Raw genomic sequence first — 16598 nt, 5'->3', positions numbered from 1 at the left:
GTCTTCCTTTGCTTTAACATAGAGGTTCTCCCCACTTTTATATCATCATATAAATCATCCACATAACAAGATTTTTTCCTCGTGGGTCGGCACATCCTTCTCACTCTCTCTTTCAAGGCCGTCATCGGCCTTTGGTGCCGCGTGGGCTCGTGGGGAGCAGGCACCCGTGGGTCACGGCAGGAGTCACCTGGCTGCCTTTGGCCAGCAGATGGGCGGCTGTGAAGGTGCCAGCTCTTCCACCGTGACAGGGGAACTCTCCGTCGGGGCTGTTACTCACAGAAACTGTGTTTCTGTCTTGCGGTCTCACCATGAAGTTGTACAAGTATCGCTTAGGAACTTGGGACGAGTTTTCTCCGCTGCCCTCGTGGGGACCTGCAGGCACAGCTCTGAAGTACGTGTGTGCTGTCACCAGGAACACGAGCTCCTGAATTTTCTGTTGACGGGATGGACCGCGAGATTCAATCCTTGGTTTTACACAACTGGCCTTGACCTGAGTAATTTGACTTCTGCTTCCCAGCGTCCAGGAGGAGAGAAGTTGAGGTGAACTGCTAAGTTCTTTGAGCTCTAAAGGTATTTTTTTAGGGAAGAAGGAAGTGTTCTTGACATGGACACTTGTATTTTAGGTAAAACAAAAAGCAAATGCTGAAATCTTTGCAGTAATGTGCTGAGACCAGACAAGGCGGGTGCCGAGGTCGGCTGTCAAATGGCTTTCAGCGAGTGCCGGGTGTTTATCAGCGGGAATGAACGGCTGCTGCTGTCAGCCGCCTGGGCTGCCGCGGCGCCTAGCGCGAGTGATTGGGGTTTGCCCGTCGCCCTTACAGCCATGGCTTTTTCCTAAAGGCACACATCTGCCATCATGTTTGGGGTTTAACAAAAAAAACCAAACCCAAACAACAGCACAGCTCATCGATGCTGGCTAATTCGACGTTAGCTGAGGTGATCAGCACTTATAGCGGTAATTTTTTAATGAGTTTATGTAAAATACTTTTTTCTCTTCTTCCTTCCAGTACAACATCTAAAATAGTGTTGTCTGGATCAGTAAAACATCTCTAAACTCAGAACATTTTGATGATCGTGATTTGACTTCTTGTACACCCAGGGAGCTGTGCCTTTGTCTGCCCTTGTCATCGCCGTGTGTCCTCCAGACAGCCTGAAAATGCCTGAGCTTAGGAGGTGATCGGGGAACAAATTAACAAGCATTTCTTTTTACTGTTTCTTTTAGTTTCATTTGTTTTATAATTCGATTCTGAGCCTGCAGGGCCGGGGCCTTCTCACTCCTGTTGCACACACACTGCCTGCAGCGGGGTCTTCCAGTTTGTGGCTGGTGTTCCCAGGTGTGCTGCGAACAACAACGTAGTCGTGTGCCCTCCCCACCCCTGGGCTGAAACCAGAACTGCTTCTGTGTCGTTTAGGTAAGCCTGGGGTTTGTTAACGGGGAGATCTCCGTGGCTGATAAGGCTCTCTGACAAGAGGCGTCTGAAACATTCGTTGTGCTGATGGATGTTCCTGTGCCCGGGCTGGAGAGGACGGCGGCTGGGCTGAAGGGCCGCGCTTGGTCCTGCATCCCAAGAGCTCCGCATTGACCCGTCCCTCTGGTGCAGAGCCGTCGTGGACACAGAGAGGCGGTTTTGGTGGCAGCCTCTTGAGTATTGTAGAGTCTTTGGCTACTGTTGGCAGCTCAGGTTGTCAGACCTTTCCCTCAGTGATCCAGTACTCATCGTGGTGTTGAGCTACTTGGTGCCAGCTTTGTTGCTTCACTAGAGCAGAGAGCTGGAGAGCTGCGTCTTCCCTTCCCTCTCCCCTCTTTCTTAAGGTGTTCATCAGTTTGTCCTTCCCTAGAGAGGAGGAATTGCCCAGTGTAATCCAGAAAGCATGTATGAATAAATTTACTCTGAGAAAGCTTTAAATTGGGAGAGAGAGAGGGTAGAGAGCTTAGGTGAGATCACCGGAGCGTGCAGACGTACGAGCGCTCAGATGCAGACCCGTTGGGTGCTTCAGCTTGTTTCCTTGGAGCTGCCACTGCAAGATATGCTCCAGTCTCTCCATGTGAAGCAAATGGTTGAATTTTATGTCTAGGAAACCATAATCTGATAACAGGAACGTGTAATCCTTGTCAGAGCAGTACAAGTTTCAGCTTTACCCAGGGTAAGTGCAGGAGGGAGAGTTCTGGGAAGTTGCAATCGGACAGTATTTTTGGCATTATTTCTTCCTTCATTTTAGCGAGGAACAGTCATGTGGGGGAGAACTCTTTCAAAATGGTTGTCTCACTTGTAAGTATGATAGTGTTTTGATATGAATTCATGGCCAAGTCCCCTTTCTCGGTCTGGTAAACTGGTTACCTGTAGAAAAGCAGGGCATTGGATTAACCGGAGACATTTCTGTGCTTCTTGAAATGTGTTTTAATGGCTTTCGCTAGAAGTTTTTCATGTAATACATCTGGATCCCATTAGCTGTTTAAAATGGGGTTATTTTAAGCTTATGACGGCACATAGTTGAAGGAGGGAATATTATATTTTTAGTTCAGCTTGACTGTGCTCTCTTTCCAAATGAGTAAAGTGCACCCTTGTCTTTCTGAACGTGTAGATGTCGAGGCAGACAACCCATGGAAACGCCTGCAGCCCCTGGAGCAGGAGCTCTGGATCTACTAGGTTAAGTTCTTTCCGTGTTATACTCTCCCAAGCCCAACCAAAATCCGAGACAAAACCCCAGCAGAGCTCCTACTCCCGAGCTCCGGCCAGGGCGCAGAGGTGAGCACCCAGCCCGTGTGCCCACGTGGCTTTGCACCGAGCTCTGCTGCGAGAGCGACGAGGGCTGGCGGCAGCGCCCGCCGATGGTGGGACGCGCCTTGTGTCTCGATCGTGCCGCATTTTGGTCCTTTTAAAGGCAAAGAGTAAACGCCTCGTGCCTGAAGACCCTACAGAAGAGCGCTGCTTCTGCGCCAAATGAGAAATCAAATTGACGCCGGCAGCGGGGTTACAGGTTTCAGACTCCCAGTGGGTGGAAGGAGTTGTCGGGACGCGTTACCCGTCCGTAAGACGGTGTTGAGTTCTGCAGCGCATCCGGCCGGCGCCGTTGGGTAGGTGATGCTCGTGAAGCAGTTCTCCAGCAAAGGGCTTTTCATCCCCGGTAGATCTTTTTTATGTAATGCTCTGGGTGTAAATTTAGCAGAACAATTTCATTGCTCCGAAATAGTTTCGTTCCACTTACCCAAAGACGAGAGTTTCTTTTGTTGCATAAACTATAATTAGCGCTGATCTTTGAAAGATAAAGGATGAGAGATCCAGTAACAGCCCACAGTTCCAGGAACCGCCGTGCGAGCGGCGCAGAAGGCTGTGCCCTTCGCTTGCGTTGCTCAGCCTGTTGCGGTGTCAAAATGCAGGGTCTGTGCGGTGTTTTTACACCGGTGGTGTTCGGGGGGGTTGGTTTGGGGTGTTTTCAGCCACAACTCAAGCAAAAGACTCTTCTTGTCAGGGTCATCTTAGTTTCACAAACTGTCATATCTTTTTGTCTTCTGATTTGAAAGTGGTTTGACTCCCAGATTGTCCCAACAATTGCAGCTGTATTTTCCTTTTACTTCTGGCGCATTTTTAATCGTTTTACTTTGTTGCATGCTGTCACACGGCACGTTAGTCAAGATAATTCATATGCCAGTATTTGGTAAAGCGAACTGCCAAGGTTGGCTTTAAGCCGGGTGACCCTGAGAGCAGTTTCCTTTTGGAGCCGCTGAAGTAAGACTGTGGTATCAGTGCAGGGTCGTTCTTTATGCTCGGTTTCTCCAGCAGCGTCCTCTGCATCGCTTCTGAATCAGGCCTGAGAAACCCAGCCGGTGGTTTCTGCTACGGCAGGTTAAGGAAAGCTTCATCTTGGGTTAGGAGCTGCCTGAGCACCTGCCAGAAAAGCACGAGTTCTGTTTCACCATCAGCTCGCCCTCTGCTTTGCTGTTTCTCCTCTCTGGCCCAGTGCTGCTCCGGGGGTTTCCCTGTGCTGGCCTAAAGCGCTGCACTCCGAACGGCCCAGGCCCGCGGCCGCCGGCACCGGGACGAGGGAGGGGAAGGTGATAAATCAAAAAGCAGCTTCTTGGCTGGGTGAGCAAAGGTCTCTGTAGTTCTGTCTGATGGACACGTCGAGCTTAAAGGGATGTTGCAGCCGTACAGTCAACCTTGCTGCCCCGTTATGTCCGTTGTTTTCTCGTTGTGGTCTATCTGACCCTGTTTGTGAAAGACAACCATTAGCCAGAGTTTGTTACTGAATGTCATCTTAGGCAAGCGAGCAGATGTGTACTGGAAGCCAGTGAGATTTCAAACTAATATATCACACCCTAAAAAGTATATTCTCCTATATATATTCTCCTATATCACGCCCTAAAAAGTAAATAACCTGTGCAAGATGAGACCTCTGAGGGAAAAAAAAGAAAAAAGGTAAAAATCTGTCGAGCATCTTCACCTTTCTGTTATTTTCAGTCTCGTGCAGTGTGCAGAGCTGCTGGTACCTAACCCCAGGGGAGGATTACGAGCCTTAGCGCTGCTGCCTTGGCGGTAGGATGGGCTTCATCCAGTACCCAGTTTGAGCGGGCCGGTCTGCGCTGGGTGGTGGCAACAGAGAGTGCTTGGTGGGATCCAGGTACCGGCGTGTCAGGAGACTCGGCGTGTTCCTTCCACCATTGCCTTTGGGAACACTGGGAAAGCACACCACGTGGCACGCCGTTCAGACGGATGCAGGGTCAGCTTGTACTGCAGCTGCCTCTTGTGAGGCTGTGGGTGATCGGTGCCTTCCCTTGTCCAAGGGCGTCGAGGAGAAGGTCCTTCCCCTTAACTGAGTCAGGACCCTACGGAGGAAGGACACGAGGCCGCGTCTCGATGGAGCTGTGCAGTCTCACTGCTTCTATTGGGAGGGAGCCCGAGGCTGCGTCCTGCATTTAGTGTTTGCAGCGATTTACTGCAATTTTTCTGCAAGAATGGCCCGCCCGTCGTCTTCAATAAATTACTGTTAAATAAATGTCACTACTTCTCTTCACTGCTGTTAGCACAGTTTCTTTATAAATGTATATAAGAGTTGATTGACCAATGCTTCAGGGTTTGCAGATCTTAAGATTTGGGAATTAAGGGAACCCAGTACCTTGTAAAATGTCATCAGACCTTGCCAGACTGAAATGTCTATTTTAATTGACCTTTAAGGTGAAGTTCTGTGATAATTTCATTTCTTAGAGAAAGCCCTTGCGTCAGTGACGTTTCGAGTAAGAGCTCTGAAGTGTAAAGGAGTCTCTGGCCCACAAGTTACAGCTGTGATTGACTGCAGATGCATCTTCCTCCGGTATTTCTTCTTGCAGCTGGGGCACGGGACTCTGTTGGATCCATTCGTAGTTTAACGAATCCGGGTTCGTGAGGCTTGGCTGACACGTGTTCCACTTGATCTCATCTGCTTTAGTCTTGGAGAACTGTTAAAATTTCACCTGGCAAACTCCTGTCGCAGCCAAGCCACTGCCAGGAAGCACTGGAACCCGGTGAATGAACCAGCTGGCGAGGCAGCTCCGGGCCGAGCGTGCAGAGTGATTCGTTCCGGGGCTGTCCGGAGCACACGTGTGTGTTTGCTTCTCCCAGCCAGCGCTGTCAAACACCCGTGGGGTTTTTGTCACTGCCCTTTGCCACGTTTCTGTCCTCAGCACTTACTGTCAAGGTGATGTCTCCATCCCGTCTCTCTTATGCCTCTGTGGGGTGAGGGGGTTCTGTTTACCGCTTCTGATTCCCAAAATCTACTGAAATGGATTTCTGTCAGTACCGGCCTCCAGTCTTCCCTGACCTGTCGCTGGTCAAGGAACTCATTTACGTAGAAACAGCGCAAAGCGACTCATCGGTTATTTTAAAACGGGGGGGCCTGACCGGCTGTGCTGCCTTCCCAGGTGTCGCCTTCCGTTCCGGAGTTATTTCTGCAGCTTCCCACCAAAAGTGCTCGTAGGGTTCAAGGGCATCAAGAGGTATAATCTCAGCTCCACGTATTTTTCAAATGATAAAAAAGCCTGAAGTGAAGACTTTCTGAAGCTTCACTTTACTGAAATTCTGTTTAAATCTGAAGGAAGCAAACTCAGCTTGTCGAGCCTCGTCCTTAAGGGAGTCTGACTGTTTTTCTACACGTGCATGTCTTTGTGTTACACCTCCACTTGGCTGCGTGCAGAGGTCGTAAAAGGATGTAACTTTTCTGAGAGCTTTTGGGTCCAGGGACCCAGGGGTCTCTTCTCACAGGTTCATCCGCCCATCCACCCCCCCTTCGCTTTGGGGGCCCACAGCCGAGCTCAGGCAGCTGTGACTTGCTTGGCTTTCTCAAGTTCTCCGGTTTGTTCTTGAGAATCTGTTGTGGTTACAGCTGTCAGTCCAGCGCCGCAGCCCTTGTGGCACCGAGGGCTCTTGCACAGTCAGGGGATGCGCAAAATATTGTAACGCAGCTTTGTTGTGTTGGCTCCAGGGGTGAGTTGTCTTCCCAGGTGTGAGTGTTGGCCCCGGCTCCATTCCTGGTTTTAAAATGTTACTTTTCTTTATTCAAAGACAGCATAAAAATGAAAATGCAGGTAGAATATGAGGCTGGAGGAAGATAGCCTGTATTTGGCTTAATCATGGAATCACAGAATGATTTGGGTGGGAAGGGACCTTAAGGACCCTCCAGTTCCACCCCCCTGCCATGGGCAGGGACACCTCCCACCAGACCAGGTTGCTCCCAGCCCCATCCAGCCTGGCCTGGAGCACTGCCAGGGAGGGGGCAGCCACAGCTCCTCTGGGCAGCCTGGGCCAGGGTCTCACCACCCTCACAGGGAAGAATTTCTTCCTAATCTCTAATCTAAATCTCCCCTCTTTCCGTTCCAAACTGTTGCCCCCTGCCCTATCTCTCCCCTCCCTGATCCAGAGTCCCTCCCCACCTCTCCTGCAGCCCCTTTCAGCCCTGCCAGGCCGCTCTAAGGTCTCCCCGGAGCCTTCTCCTCTCCAGGCTGAACACCCCCACCTCTCCCAGCCTGTCCTCACAGGGAGCTGCTCCAGCCCCCTCAGCATCTTTGTGGCCTCCTCTGGACCCGCTCGAGCAGGTCCGTGTCTGTCTTGTGCTGGTGCCCCCAGAGCTGGACGCAGCCCTGCAGGGGGGGTCTCACCAGAGCAGAGCAGAGGGGCAGAATCCCCTCCCTCGACCTGCTGCCCACGCTGCTCTGGGTGCAGCCCAGGATACGGTTGGATTTCTGGGCTGCCAGCGCCTGTTGCTGGGTCATGTCCAGCTTTTCACCCCCCAGCACCCCCAAGCCCGTCTCGGCAGGGCTGCTCTCCATCCCCTCATCCCCCAGCCTGTGCTGATACCGGGGGTTGCAAGGTCCTGCACACGGGTTGGGGCACTTGGCCTTGCTGAACTCCACGAGGATTGGCACGGGCCCACCTCTCCAGCCTGCCCAGGTCCCTCTGGATGGCCTCCCTGCCCTCCGGCGTGTCCACCGCACCACACACCTTGGTGTCGTCGGCAAACCTGCTGAGGGGACACTCGGTCCCACTGTCCAGGTTGCTGACAAAGATGTTAAACAGCACCGGTCCTGATACCGACCCCTGAGGAACAGCCCTCGTCACTGGTCTGCACTTGGACATCGAGCCGTTGACTGTGACTCTTTGAATGTGACCATCAGCCAATTCCTGATCCACTGAGCAGCCCATCCATCAAATCCACGTGTCTCCAGCTTAGATGTCGTGCGGGGTGGTGTCAAGTGCTTTGCACGAGTCCAGGTAGATGATGTCAGTGGCTCTTCCCTCATCCCCCCTCGCTGTGATCCCATCGTAGAAGGCCCCCAGACTTGTCAGGCAGGGTTTGCCCTTAGCGAAGCCCGGTTTCTGTTTCACGCAGAACTTGTCGTTTCAGCGGCGATAGGCTTCAAAGAGGATGTGGTTTGTGTTCCTGCTCTTCAAATGTCTCAAAGCCGGTAACAGGCAATCTATTTCTGTGCTGGGTTTGAAATGTTAAACCAAACTTGTGTTTTCTTCGTGTTCAACAACTCGGAGCAAGGATCAGCTTTGGAAGGACGGGGGTGCAGCGTTTGTCCAGCCGAGGGTGGTGTTTGCAGCGGTTGGTGGTGGACTGGGAAGGTACCTGGTCCGTGTAAGAGCGAGGCCAACGGCCGTGCTGCGCCCAGGCTCTCCGGGTGACGGCAGCGGCCTGCGAGCATGGTGCTTTCCCCGCAGAAACAGGGCGCCCAGGCACGAGGCCACATCATTTCATCCTGTGTGCTTCGCTCGCCGTCCTCCCTCGGAGAGTGATAGAAAACAGCTCCGCACCCCTGGGTGGTCTCCCTGTCCTTAACCGTTTTCTTTACTTTCCTGAGTCCCAGCAGGTTTTGTTGATGCTGTGTGATCAGCCTGACGGTATGCAGGCCGGTCAGTGTGGATATGCCCTCAGAATTTTACGTACTTCATCTTTCCATCCTTACACGTAGTGTCATCTTGCCGGCCTTTCTCAGCCACCCGTCAGCCATACCGGATCCTTTCCGGAGGTGACGCAGTCATTGATGTTTCTACCGCCGGTTCTATGAGTATCTGGGGTTTTTTCCTCCAAAAGTTTAATTACTCCTATTTTGATGTTTTACTTTGTATTTTTTGGCTTTAGTTCTCTGGGTTCTATTTCTCTGCATTTCCCTGCGATTTTCTCACTAAACAAAATATTTAATATTTTACTTGTTTCCTGCCTTCCAGTCTGAGCGCCGAACCGCTCCCTACTCCGTACATGACCGTGCAGAAGTTTTGCAGATTTCTTGCCTGATTACCATTTGATTCTGTTCTTTGCCTTCTGTCCCATCCAGCGTCAGGCTTATGCCAGTTCTTTGTTTTTTATACAATAGCCAAATAATTTTTAGAAGACTTTTGTTGAGAATCTCTGGAAGTGCGAGAGCAAGAGACTTTCTTTCCTTCCAGTTCTCTCTATCGATGCGTTCAGAGAATTCCAGTGAGTTTGAGAGATCTGCTGTTCCTCTCCAGGTGCTGATGGGACTCTGATCTTTTCCAGCATCATCGTTATCTTCTTGAACTGCGGTTTCAGCCACACAGACAAATGCAAGGTTGCAAACGTTCTTACTGCTATTTCAAAGTACAGATGTAACCTTTCCTTTCCAGGCCTTGGTGTAACGTTGGGGGTTTTTGCTTTCTAAGTGGTAGTTCTGCTTGCTGTGCGACAGTGTCGTCTTTTATTGTGTGCCTGTGTCATCTGGGTACGGTAATTGCATCAGCGACTTTTACATTGCCGGTTTCTTACCGTACCTGGTGGTTGTTGTTGTTTTAATGGCACTCCGGAGGCTGGTGTCACCTCCTCTCTGTTGCGTGTGCCTTCTGAAGAGCTTGCTCTTTTCATGAAAGGTCCCTGCCACCTGTGGGGATTTTACATTTTATAATTTGTTGCTACTAATTCCATGATTTTGTTGAACTGTTGCTTTCTGCTGCTTACTGTCGCCGCATCACTTGTGGGAGCTTCCCGTCTCCGTGGAGGCTGAGCGGGGTCACGCTGTGGCTCTCGTTCCTGAAGAGCTGTTGTCGTTATCTCTTGACACCCTTCTGTTGCAGCAGGACGTGGCTCAGCCTTGGGTAGTCTCGAACTAGTGGCTTCAGGAAGCAATAATGTGAAGAGTTTGCGGGTGAATCTGTTTATTATCCTTTACGGTAGAGGTCACCCACCACCCCCGCCGTGATCAAACATTCTTTTGCTCTTTTTTTTGTTTCCCTGATCTTGCAGCAGGCATTACTCTCTGCAGAAGCTGGCGTGCACGTACATAACGGACCGTGGGTTTGCTGCCTGATGTTGCGGTGGGGGGGTTTAACCAGCTGCCGCCGTACCTGCTCCCCCAGATTTACCTCTGAAGCGGGGTGCGGGTGCGCCTGTATCCCCCTGACGTTCCCGGCTGTGCCCACGAAGCGGTTGTTTCGTTACAGCCCTCGTGCCACGCTCCAGTTAACAACGTCGCGTCGCTTTGCTTTGCTTTGCTGTGGTTGTGCCGCTCCGGTCTCGGCAGCGGAGCAGCTTTGACCAGCCCTGGTGAGCTGAGCGCCTGCCTTGCGGTGTAGGTGTGCGCGGCGGGTTGGCCGTGGCTGCTGGCCGGCACAGCACCGGTTTGCCAGGACAGCAGAGGCAAACCTGCCATGATGAGGGAGTGGGACCCGCCAGTTTCCCTGGCTGGGCACGCACCATCACCCCGCTGCTGCCAGAGCGGAGCAGTTTGAGGATCCTGTGCCCAGCAGGTCTATTCCAGCTACCTGGCCAGCTGTTATTTAATCCCCATCCCCGGTTTGCTGGTTGTAACGACACCATTTAAAAGTCTAAATCACCTGAAAGGAGGAGCCTTTAGGACTCTGCGTGGCTGGGACTAGATCGCTTTAAGCGTCTGAGCCCATCCACTGAGAATATGTGCTCATTTGCTGGGATATCCTGTATATTCCCATATTTCTTTTGAGAAAGGAGCAAGTGATGTTCCGCTTCCTTTGCATGTCATTTATCTCCCTGCTGTTCCGTGGGATTCAGGTTTATTCTGATCAGAAACTGCTGTCGATCGGGTGTCTGACCGACGTCATTCCAGAAGAAGACAACCAGTGCCTCTGTCTGTACTTCCAGTTCAATGTGAATTGGCTGAACCTCTGTGAACCTGAAGCTTTTTCCCAAGCTGCAGCGTGGTTTGACAGCAGCGATTTACAAGGGTAATACAAAAGAGATGGACAAGGGGTGAAAAATCTGCAGTTGGTCATAGGAATTGCTGTTGGCTTTCAGGGGAGAACAGCTGCCTCGGTGGTGGGGAGGAAACAGAAACGATTCTCCGTGTAAAAAGTAACATTTGCTGGAGGTGCAATTTTCACGAGTCTCATGAGATGCACTGAAATGGTGAGGACTGGCTAACGTGCTGCAGGCAAACGTATAAAGGTCGGATTATGTATGTATGTCTTTTTTTTTTTTTCTTGTAGTGTCATCTAGGCTGTCACAGACATCCTCTCCTCAGTCAGGCTGCCCGTCACCTTCCATCCAGCCAGGCAAAGTCATCTCCTCATCCCAGAAGCACAGCAAGAAGGCGCTCAAACAGGTAAGCAGCCTAGTCCGGAGCCTGGTGTAGGGTTCACTGAAGTAATTTTATTTCTCTGGCGAATCATCTTTCCCAGTGGAATTGCACTCTGCAGGGCAGTAATTCAGGACTTTCTGGCTGTCTCATAGTAAACGGGGTTTTGCTAAAACACCCCGCTTTCTTAAAGGTGATGCAAAATGTTGTGCTATTGAGTTCTTTGCTTTTTCCTTAAGTAAGCATCTGGGAATTTTTTATTATTATATTGATAGAAGATGTTATTTCTTTTCACCCAGCCTTTTGATGAGCGTGCTTAGCTTTCTACAGTCTGTTTTAGCAAATGGAAGGTCTTTCTGGGAAAAAGAGTTAAATCCACGGACTTCTTCCCCTCGCTAGGGCCAATGCTTTCCCTTCCGAGGGATTCTGTGGGTGCAGTGTGTTTGTGTGTACGGAGGGAAGAAGGGGAAGGAGAGCCCGCTGGCTTTGCATGGCACCTCTGCTGGGTGTCAGGAGAGGAGGAGGAGGAGGACTGACGATTTTCAGTGCTTGGGGAGCGACTGTTGTGTAGATGGTGTTAACTGTGTGCGCGCAGGATGGAGCGGGTGAGCGTTGGTACTTCAAATGAGTTGTTTCTCCTAATGAAAAATGCAAGATGAATTAGTCCCCTGAGTGTCTTATTTGCAGGTGTTTCCCCAGCTGCATTGTTTAGTTTTCCATGATCCTTAGAAAGGAAACGCTTTATTAGGGTTAGATTTACCCCTTAGCAAAGTAAACATCTGTGAGGAGTTACGGCTCAAGTTGCAGAGGAGGTGCTAGTCCCGGGATTGCGGAAACTTGCCACGGGCAGATGAAATCATGATGTGTTCCAGATAGGATTTACCTTTCCCGACCTGTCTTCCTGGCTTTTTCCAGCTGGGAAGCAGCGCTCGGGATGGCGTTGAGCAAACGGAGGTGCCTGTGGCTGTGGGAAAAGGATCTGTAGTGAGAGAGAAGGATCTAATTAGGGCGTATGATTGAGGGGACTGTTAGAGGGGAGCATAAGGCAACTGGATAAACTGGAGCTTTGTTTCCAGCAAGAGAGAGTCGAGTTGGTGTCAAAATGAGATGCCAGCTTTAGAGAATCTTCTCGCTTGCTTCTTTTCCCGCTGGGCTGTTTCTGACAGAAGCATCGGTGTTCCTGTGATGTCCCTTGCTGCTGATAGCCGCCAGAAAGGAGCAGGTTTGTGTTGTCGCTTCAGGCAGATTTTCTTCTGAAGTTCAGAGTCAAGCTTCCACTTCCATTTGAATCCACAGAAAATTGCGTCTCGCTAATTCAGCAAGATATTAATTACACTCGCTGCTTTCCCTTCCTCGTCCCTCTTTAAGCCTGGCTGGCAATCATTTCTCTCCCACATCCGCAAAGGCTTTTGTCTTTTAAGAGAGTGATCAAACGGACTCGGGGTTTGTTAGAAACAGTTGTCTTTCCCCTCTCGTGCTCAGCAGTTCCCCTCCATTTTCGCCGCTCTGTAGGTCCCTGTTTCACAGAAGCACAGGTTGGAAGGGATCTCTGGGCAGACCCACGCTCCATTTCCAAACCTACCCTCCGTCTACTTTTCTCCTCTCTTCCCAGCCTCTGTCCTTACGTGCCTCAGAATTTGCTGCTTTTCATCGCTGAATTCCCCATGCTGCTGCTCCCACCAGCTTCCCCCCACCTTTGTGTTCATTCCCCTCTGTCTCTGCTCTCGCCCTCCTCCGCTCCCCAGCTTTCTTATTCTGAGATGTCTACCTCCTGGGCATCCTTGTTCCAGCGCTGTCACTGGCTGTAATGAAAGATGTCAGAGCCAGCGAATTCCAAAATTTAGACAATGTTCTCTAGTTTCACTGTTAGTCTCCTTGATTTGGGGAAAAAAGATCAGAAACCCTGAAAGAGAAACCACATGGAGGCCTTGATGTCTGCATAGCGTACCCACTTGTCCTTACCGCTTCTGCAGCTGTCTGCAGGGCAGAAAGCTCTTTCTCATCGTCTTCCGTCACAACAGCTCTCCTCCCCGAACTCAACTCCTGTGGACCGGAGTAGGGCATCAGACCGTGGCATAGTGGATAACTTGCCTTCTAGGCACCCAGGAAAGATTGGTGTTGCCAAGGAGCACCATAACTGTTCAGTCGTTCGAACTTACCTGCCCAAAGCTTGCTCTAGCTTTGGAGCAAATTAAGAACATCACATGCCCAAACCTCTGCTTAATTTTAGTTCCAGTGGAATTCTGCCACTTTGACCACAAATATCACATCTTCCACCTCTTCCTAAACATGGCGGCCGCTGTAGTCAGAAGAAGTTATAAAAAGTAGGGAAAATGAGCAAATATAGATAGCAGCAGGGAGACAGCAGTGTTTTGAGTAGCTGGAAAAACATAAGAGTGAAACAAGAATTAAAGCTTTCATAATTATGTCTGTGATCCAGATTATTTGCTAGCGTGCCCTGCAGAAGACAGCTGGCTGCATTCAGCCCCCCTGTCTTAAGTGCTAAGTAATTATAATATTGCTGGAAGGAAGAGAAAGCAGATTTCGAAGTGAGAACTTTTAACCCTGGAACACCGCACTGCTGCTACACCAACAGTAAGTACCAGATTCTTTAAGAAATAAGGATCAGGATTTAGTTCATGAACCTATCGGGGTTAAAGGTGTAAAATACAGCCGAATAATATGGCGTACGCTGGTGTGCCCTCACCCCGCAGCACAGTAAGCAAGCCGAAGGCTGCGTCCTCTACAACCGTTCGGAAAAATCCCGAGTTAGAGGTTTGCAATATTGGAATCTAAATTGGCAGAGCCATGTCAGTGCTCATCCTGCTGGAAAGGTGAAACAATCAGGGGAGAAACACAGTGAGTGTGTGCTGATACAAAAGCCCACCACCCTGAGACTCTGAAATTTATAATCCAGATCCAGAAAGACGGGCCGTTTCTCACCCTTCGCTGGAAAATTCAGGTACTACTCTAATTCCTTCCTCTGATCCTCTCCAATCCACTGACCTCATCTCATCCTTACCCAGCTTGAGCGGCCATCCCAGTACCGTCAGAACTCACAGAATCACAGAAACGAGACCGGCTGGAGGTAGGACCAACCTCTGGGGTCCCTCTGCTCCAGCCCTCCTGCTCAAGTGGGGTCACCCAGAGCCGGTTGCCCAGAGCCGTGTCCAGATGGCTTCTGAATATCTCCAAGGAGGGAGAGACCACAACTTCTCTGAGCAAGCTGTCCCAGCGCTCGGTCAGCCTCACTGTAAGAAAGTGTATGTTGTATTCAGGAGGGATTGCTGATTTTGTGCCCATTGCTGCTGGTCCTGTCTCTGGGCACCGCTGAGAAGAGCCGGGTTCCCTCTTCATTCTCTCCCTGCAGGCACTTAGGGACACGGATTCAGTGATCCCCCTGAGCCCTCTCTGCTCCAGGCTGAGCCGTCCCGGCTCCCTCAGCCTTTCCCCGTAGCAGAGACGCTCCAGTCCTTCAGCATTGACATTAGCAAAATTTAGGCTTGACATTAGGAAGAATTTTTTCCCTGAAGGGGCTGTCAGGCATCGGAACAGGCTGCCCAGGGAGGGGGTTGAGTCGCCGTCCCGTAGTCTGTGTGAAGGTTGTTTAGATGTGGTGCTTGGAGATGGGGTTTAGGGGTGTACTGGGTAGAGTGGGGTTGATGGGTGGGCTCCATGATCTCAGAGGTCTTTTCCAACCTGAATGGTTCTGTGATTCTATTCTATGATTCATCTTGGTGGCCCCTGGCTGGAGACTCTCTCCAGTCTGTCCATGTCTCTCTTGGACTAGGGAGAACTGGACCCATCACTACCAGGGGTGGCCTCAGTGGTGCTGAGCAGAGGCAAAGGGTCCCCTCTCTCAATCAATCCAGAACTCATCGTGGTGTTTTAAGATGAGAAATTGCCCCCTCTGCTCTGATAAGGTTTATGCCGTTGGCTTTCGGCTTTATCCATTACACTGTTATCTGTTGTTGCCACGTAGGTGGAATGAGCAAGGCCAGGGACTGGGCTGGGCTGCGCCCTACAAAAGCGGATAGTCGCTTTGTCACCTTTTGTGTGGAGAAGGGAGCGGTGCAGTACAGGGGGTTTCCCATTGGGTGCATCCCCCTGGGTTTTTAACGTCATTATCAGAGGCCGTAGGCAGCGGCAGAGCACGAGGTGAGCGCTGGGGAGCAGCTGCTCGTCCTGCCGCCGTCGCCGTTGTCACCCACAGCGGAGCGGACAAAGAGGAGCGCGCTGGTGACATAAGGTCTTTGTTTAAATTACAGTTAAAGGAGGTGCTGGGGGGGCTGAATGGCGCCATTTTGAATTACGCCCTTTTTCCGCTCCATGGACTCAAGTGGTGGTTTCCGCCCTCGACGGCGGGGTTTGCCTCGGAGCCGCCCTTTGTGCAAGCGCACCTGCGTGCTGAGGGACATCTGCCCTCCATTGAGGAGGACAGCAAAGGACAACCTAAAGGCAAACAGAACGAAAATAATGAGCCCCTGCGCGCTAGCGCGGAGAGGTTAAGAGGGCAGTCAGCAGGCTGGGGCTGGCGGAGCGGTTCGCCGTGCTCCGGGGTCTCTGAGAGACCCTCTGGGGAGAGAGAGACCCTCTGGGAGACCCTCTGCCACCTCCAGAGCTTCTGCAGCCGTGGTGCCTAGAAACTGCCGTTTGATTGGTGGGTGTGGGGTAGTTAGCGCTGTCCTGATTGGCTGGTTCCTGACCGAGGTGGGCTGGCAGAGTGGGGCCTTGCATGGCTGGAGCTGAGGGGAGCTGGGCCTGGCGTGGGGTGTTAGGGGGGAGCTGGGCCTCTCCCCTTCCTCCTTCTCCACCCCCCCAGAGCTTACAAGGGGGTGATTGAGAAGACAGAGCCAGGCTCGTCACAATATGGTGAAGGGAGTGGGACGATGAGGAACCAGGGGCATAAGTTGAATGGTGTAAGGGAAAACAGGACGTAAGGAAAAAGCTTTTCCCCCCGCGGACGGTCCAGCGGTGGCACAGGGTTGTGCCGCCTCCGTCCTTGGAGGTTTTCAGGAGCTGACTGGCCGGAGCCCTGAGCTGGTGGAGGCCAAGCTGCCCCTACTCTGAGCAGGAGGCTCACTGGAGACCCCCCGAGGTCCTTTCCCACCAGAGTTATTCTGCAATTATGACGGGACTCGATGTAAATTTAGATTTATTAAAGAAACCCCTGAATGTTTGTAACAGAGAACGTCAGTGCGAAGCTGACACGGAATTTAAAGAGGTGTCTCATGAATCACTGTTTCCTCCTCTTCCCACACATGCCTCAGCCACCATTGGCGTGGGCACCTCAGGCGCTGCGTGACCGAGAGCTGAGGTGACACAATGAACAAAAGCAGAATCGTTGTACCTGAGCCGAGAAGAACGCAGCAATTAAATGGCGTGCGGAATGGGAGATGAACTGAATATACAAAACCTTAAACATTTGAAGTGATTTGCATAATGGAAGTGTGGGATTCGCACAACCCCAGAACATTGTAGTGCTCCTCATAGCCTGGTACTTTCTTGACATTCAGTGTTGTCTGTGGTTCATCTTCAAACCCAGGAAGAATTTGTAAAA

The 16598-nt window shown here is 51.2% G+C and overlaps 1 protein-coding gene across 2 annotated transcripts in view; it reads left to right on the top strand.

The window, feature by feature from the left end:
- The window catches only part of ASXL2 (ASXL transcriptional regulator 2), a 115074-nt gene that overhangs the window by 74907 nt on the left and 23569 nt on the right, over nt 1-16598 (top strand). For both annotated transcript variants that reach the window (XM_086461753.1, XM_086461752.1), the window contains exon 5: nt 10950-11065. In XM_086461753.1, the coding sequence (XP_086317879.1) occupies nt 10950-11065 (116 nt within the window). The remainder of the gene's footprint in view (nt 1-10949; nt 11066-16598) is intronic.

This window comes from Leptosomus discolor, chromosome 2 (assembly GCF_034619465.1).
Source record: "Leptosomus discolor isolate bLepDis1 chromosome 2, bLepDis1.hap2, whole genome shotgun sequence".
Lineage (NCBI taxonomy): Eukaryota > Metazoa > Chordata > Aves > Leptosomiformes > Leptosomidae > Leptosomus > Leptosomus discolor.
This window is presented reverse-complemented; position numbering and strand designations above follow the sequence as displayed.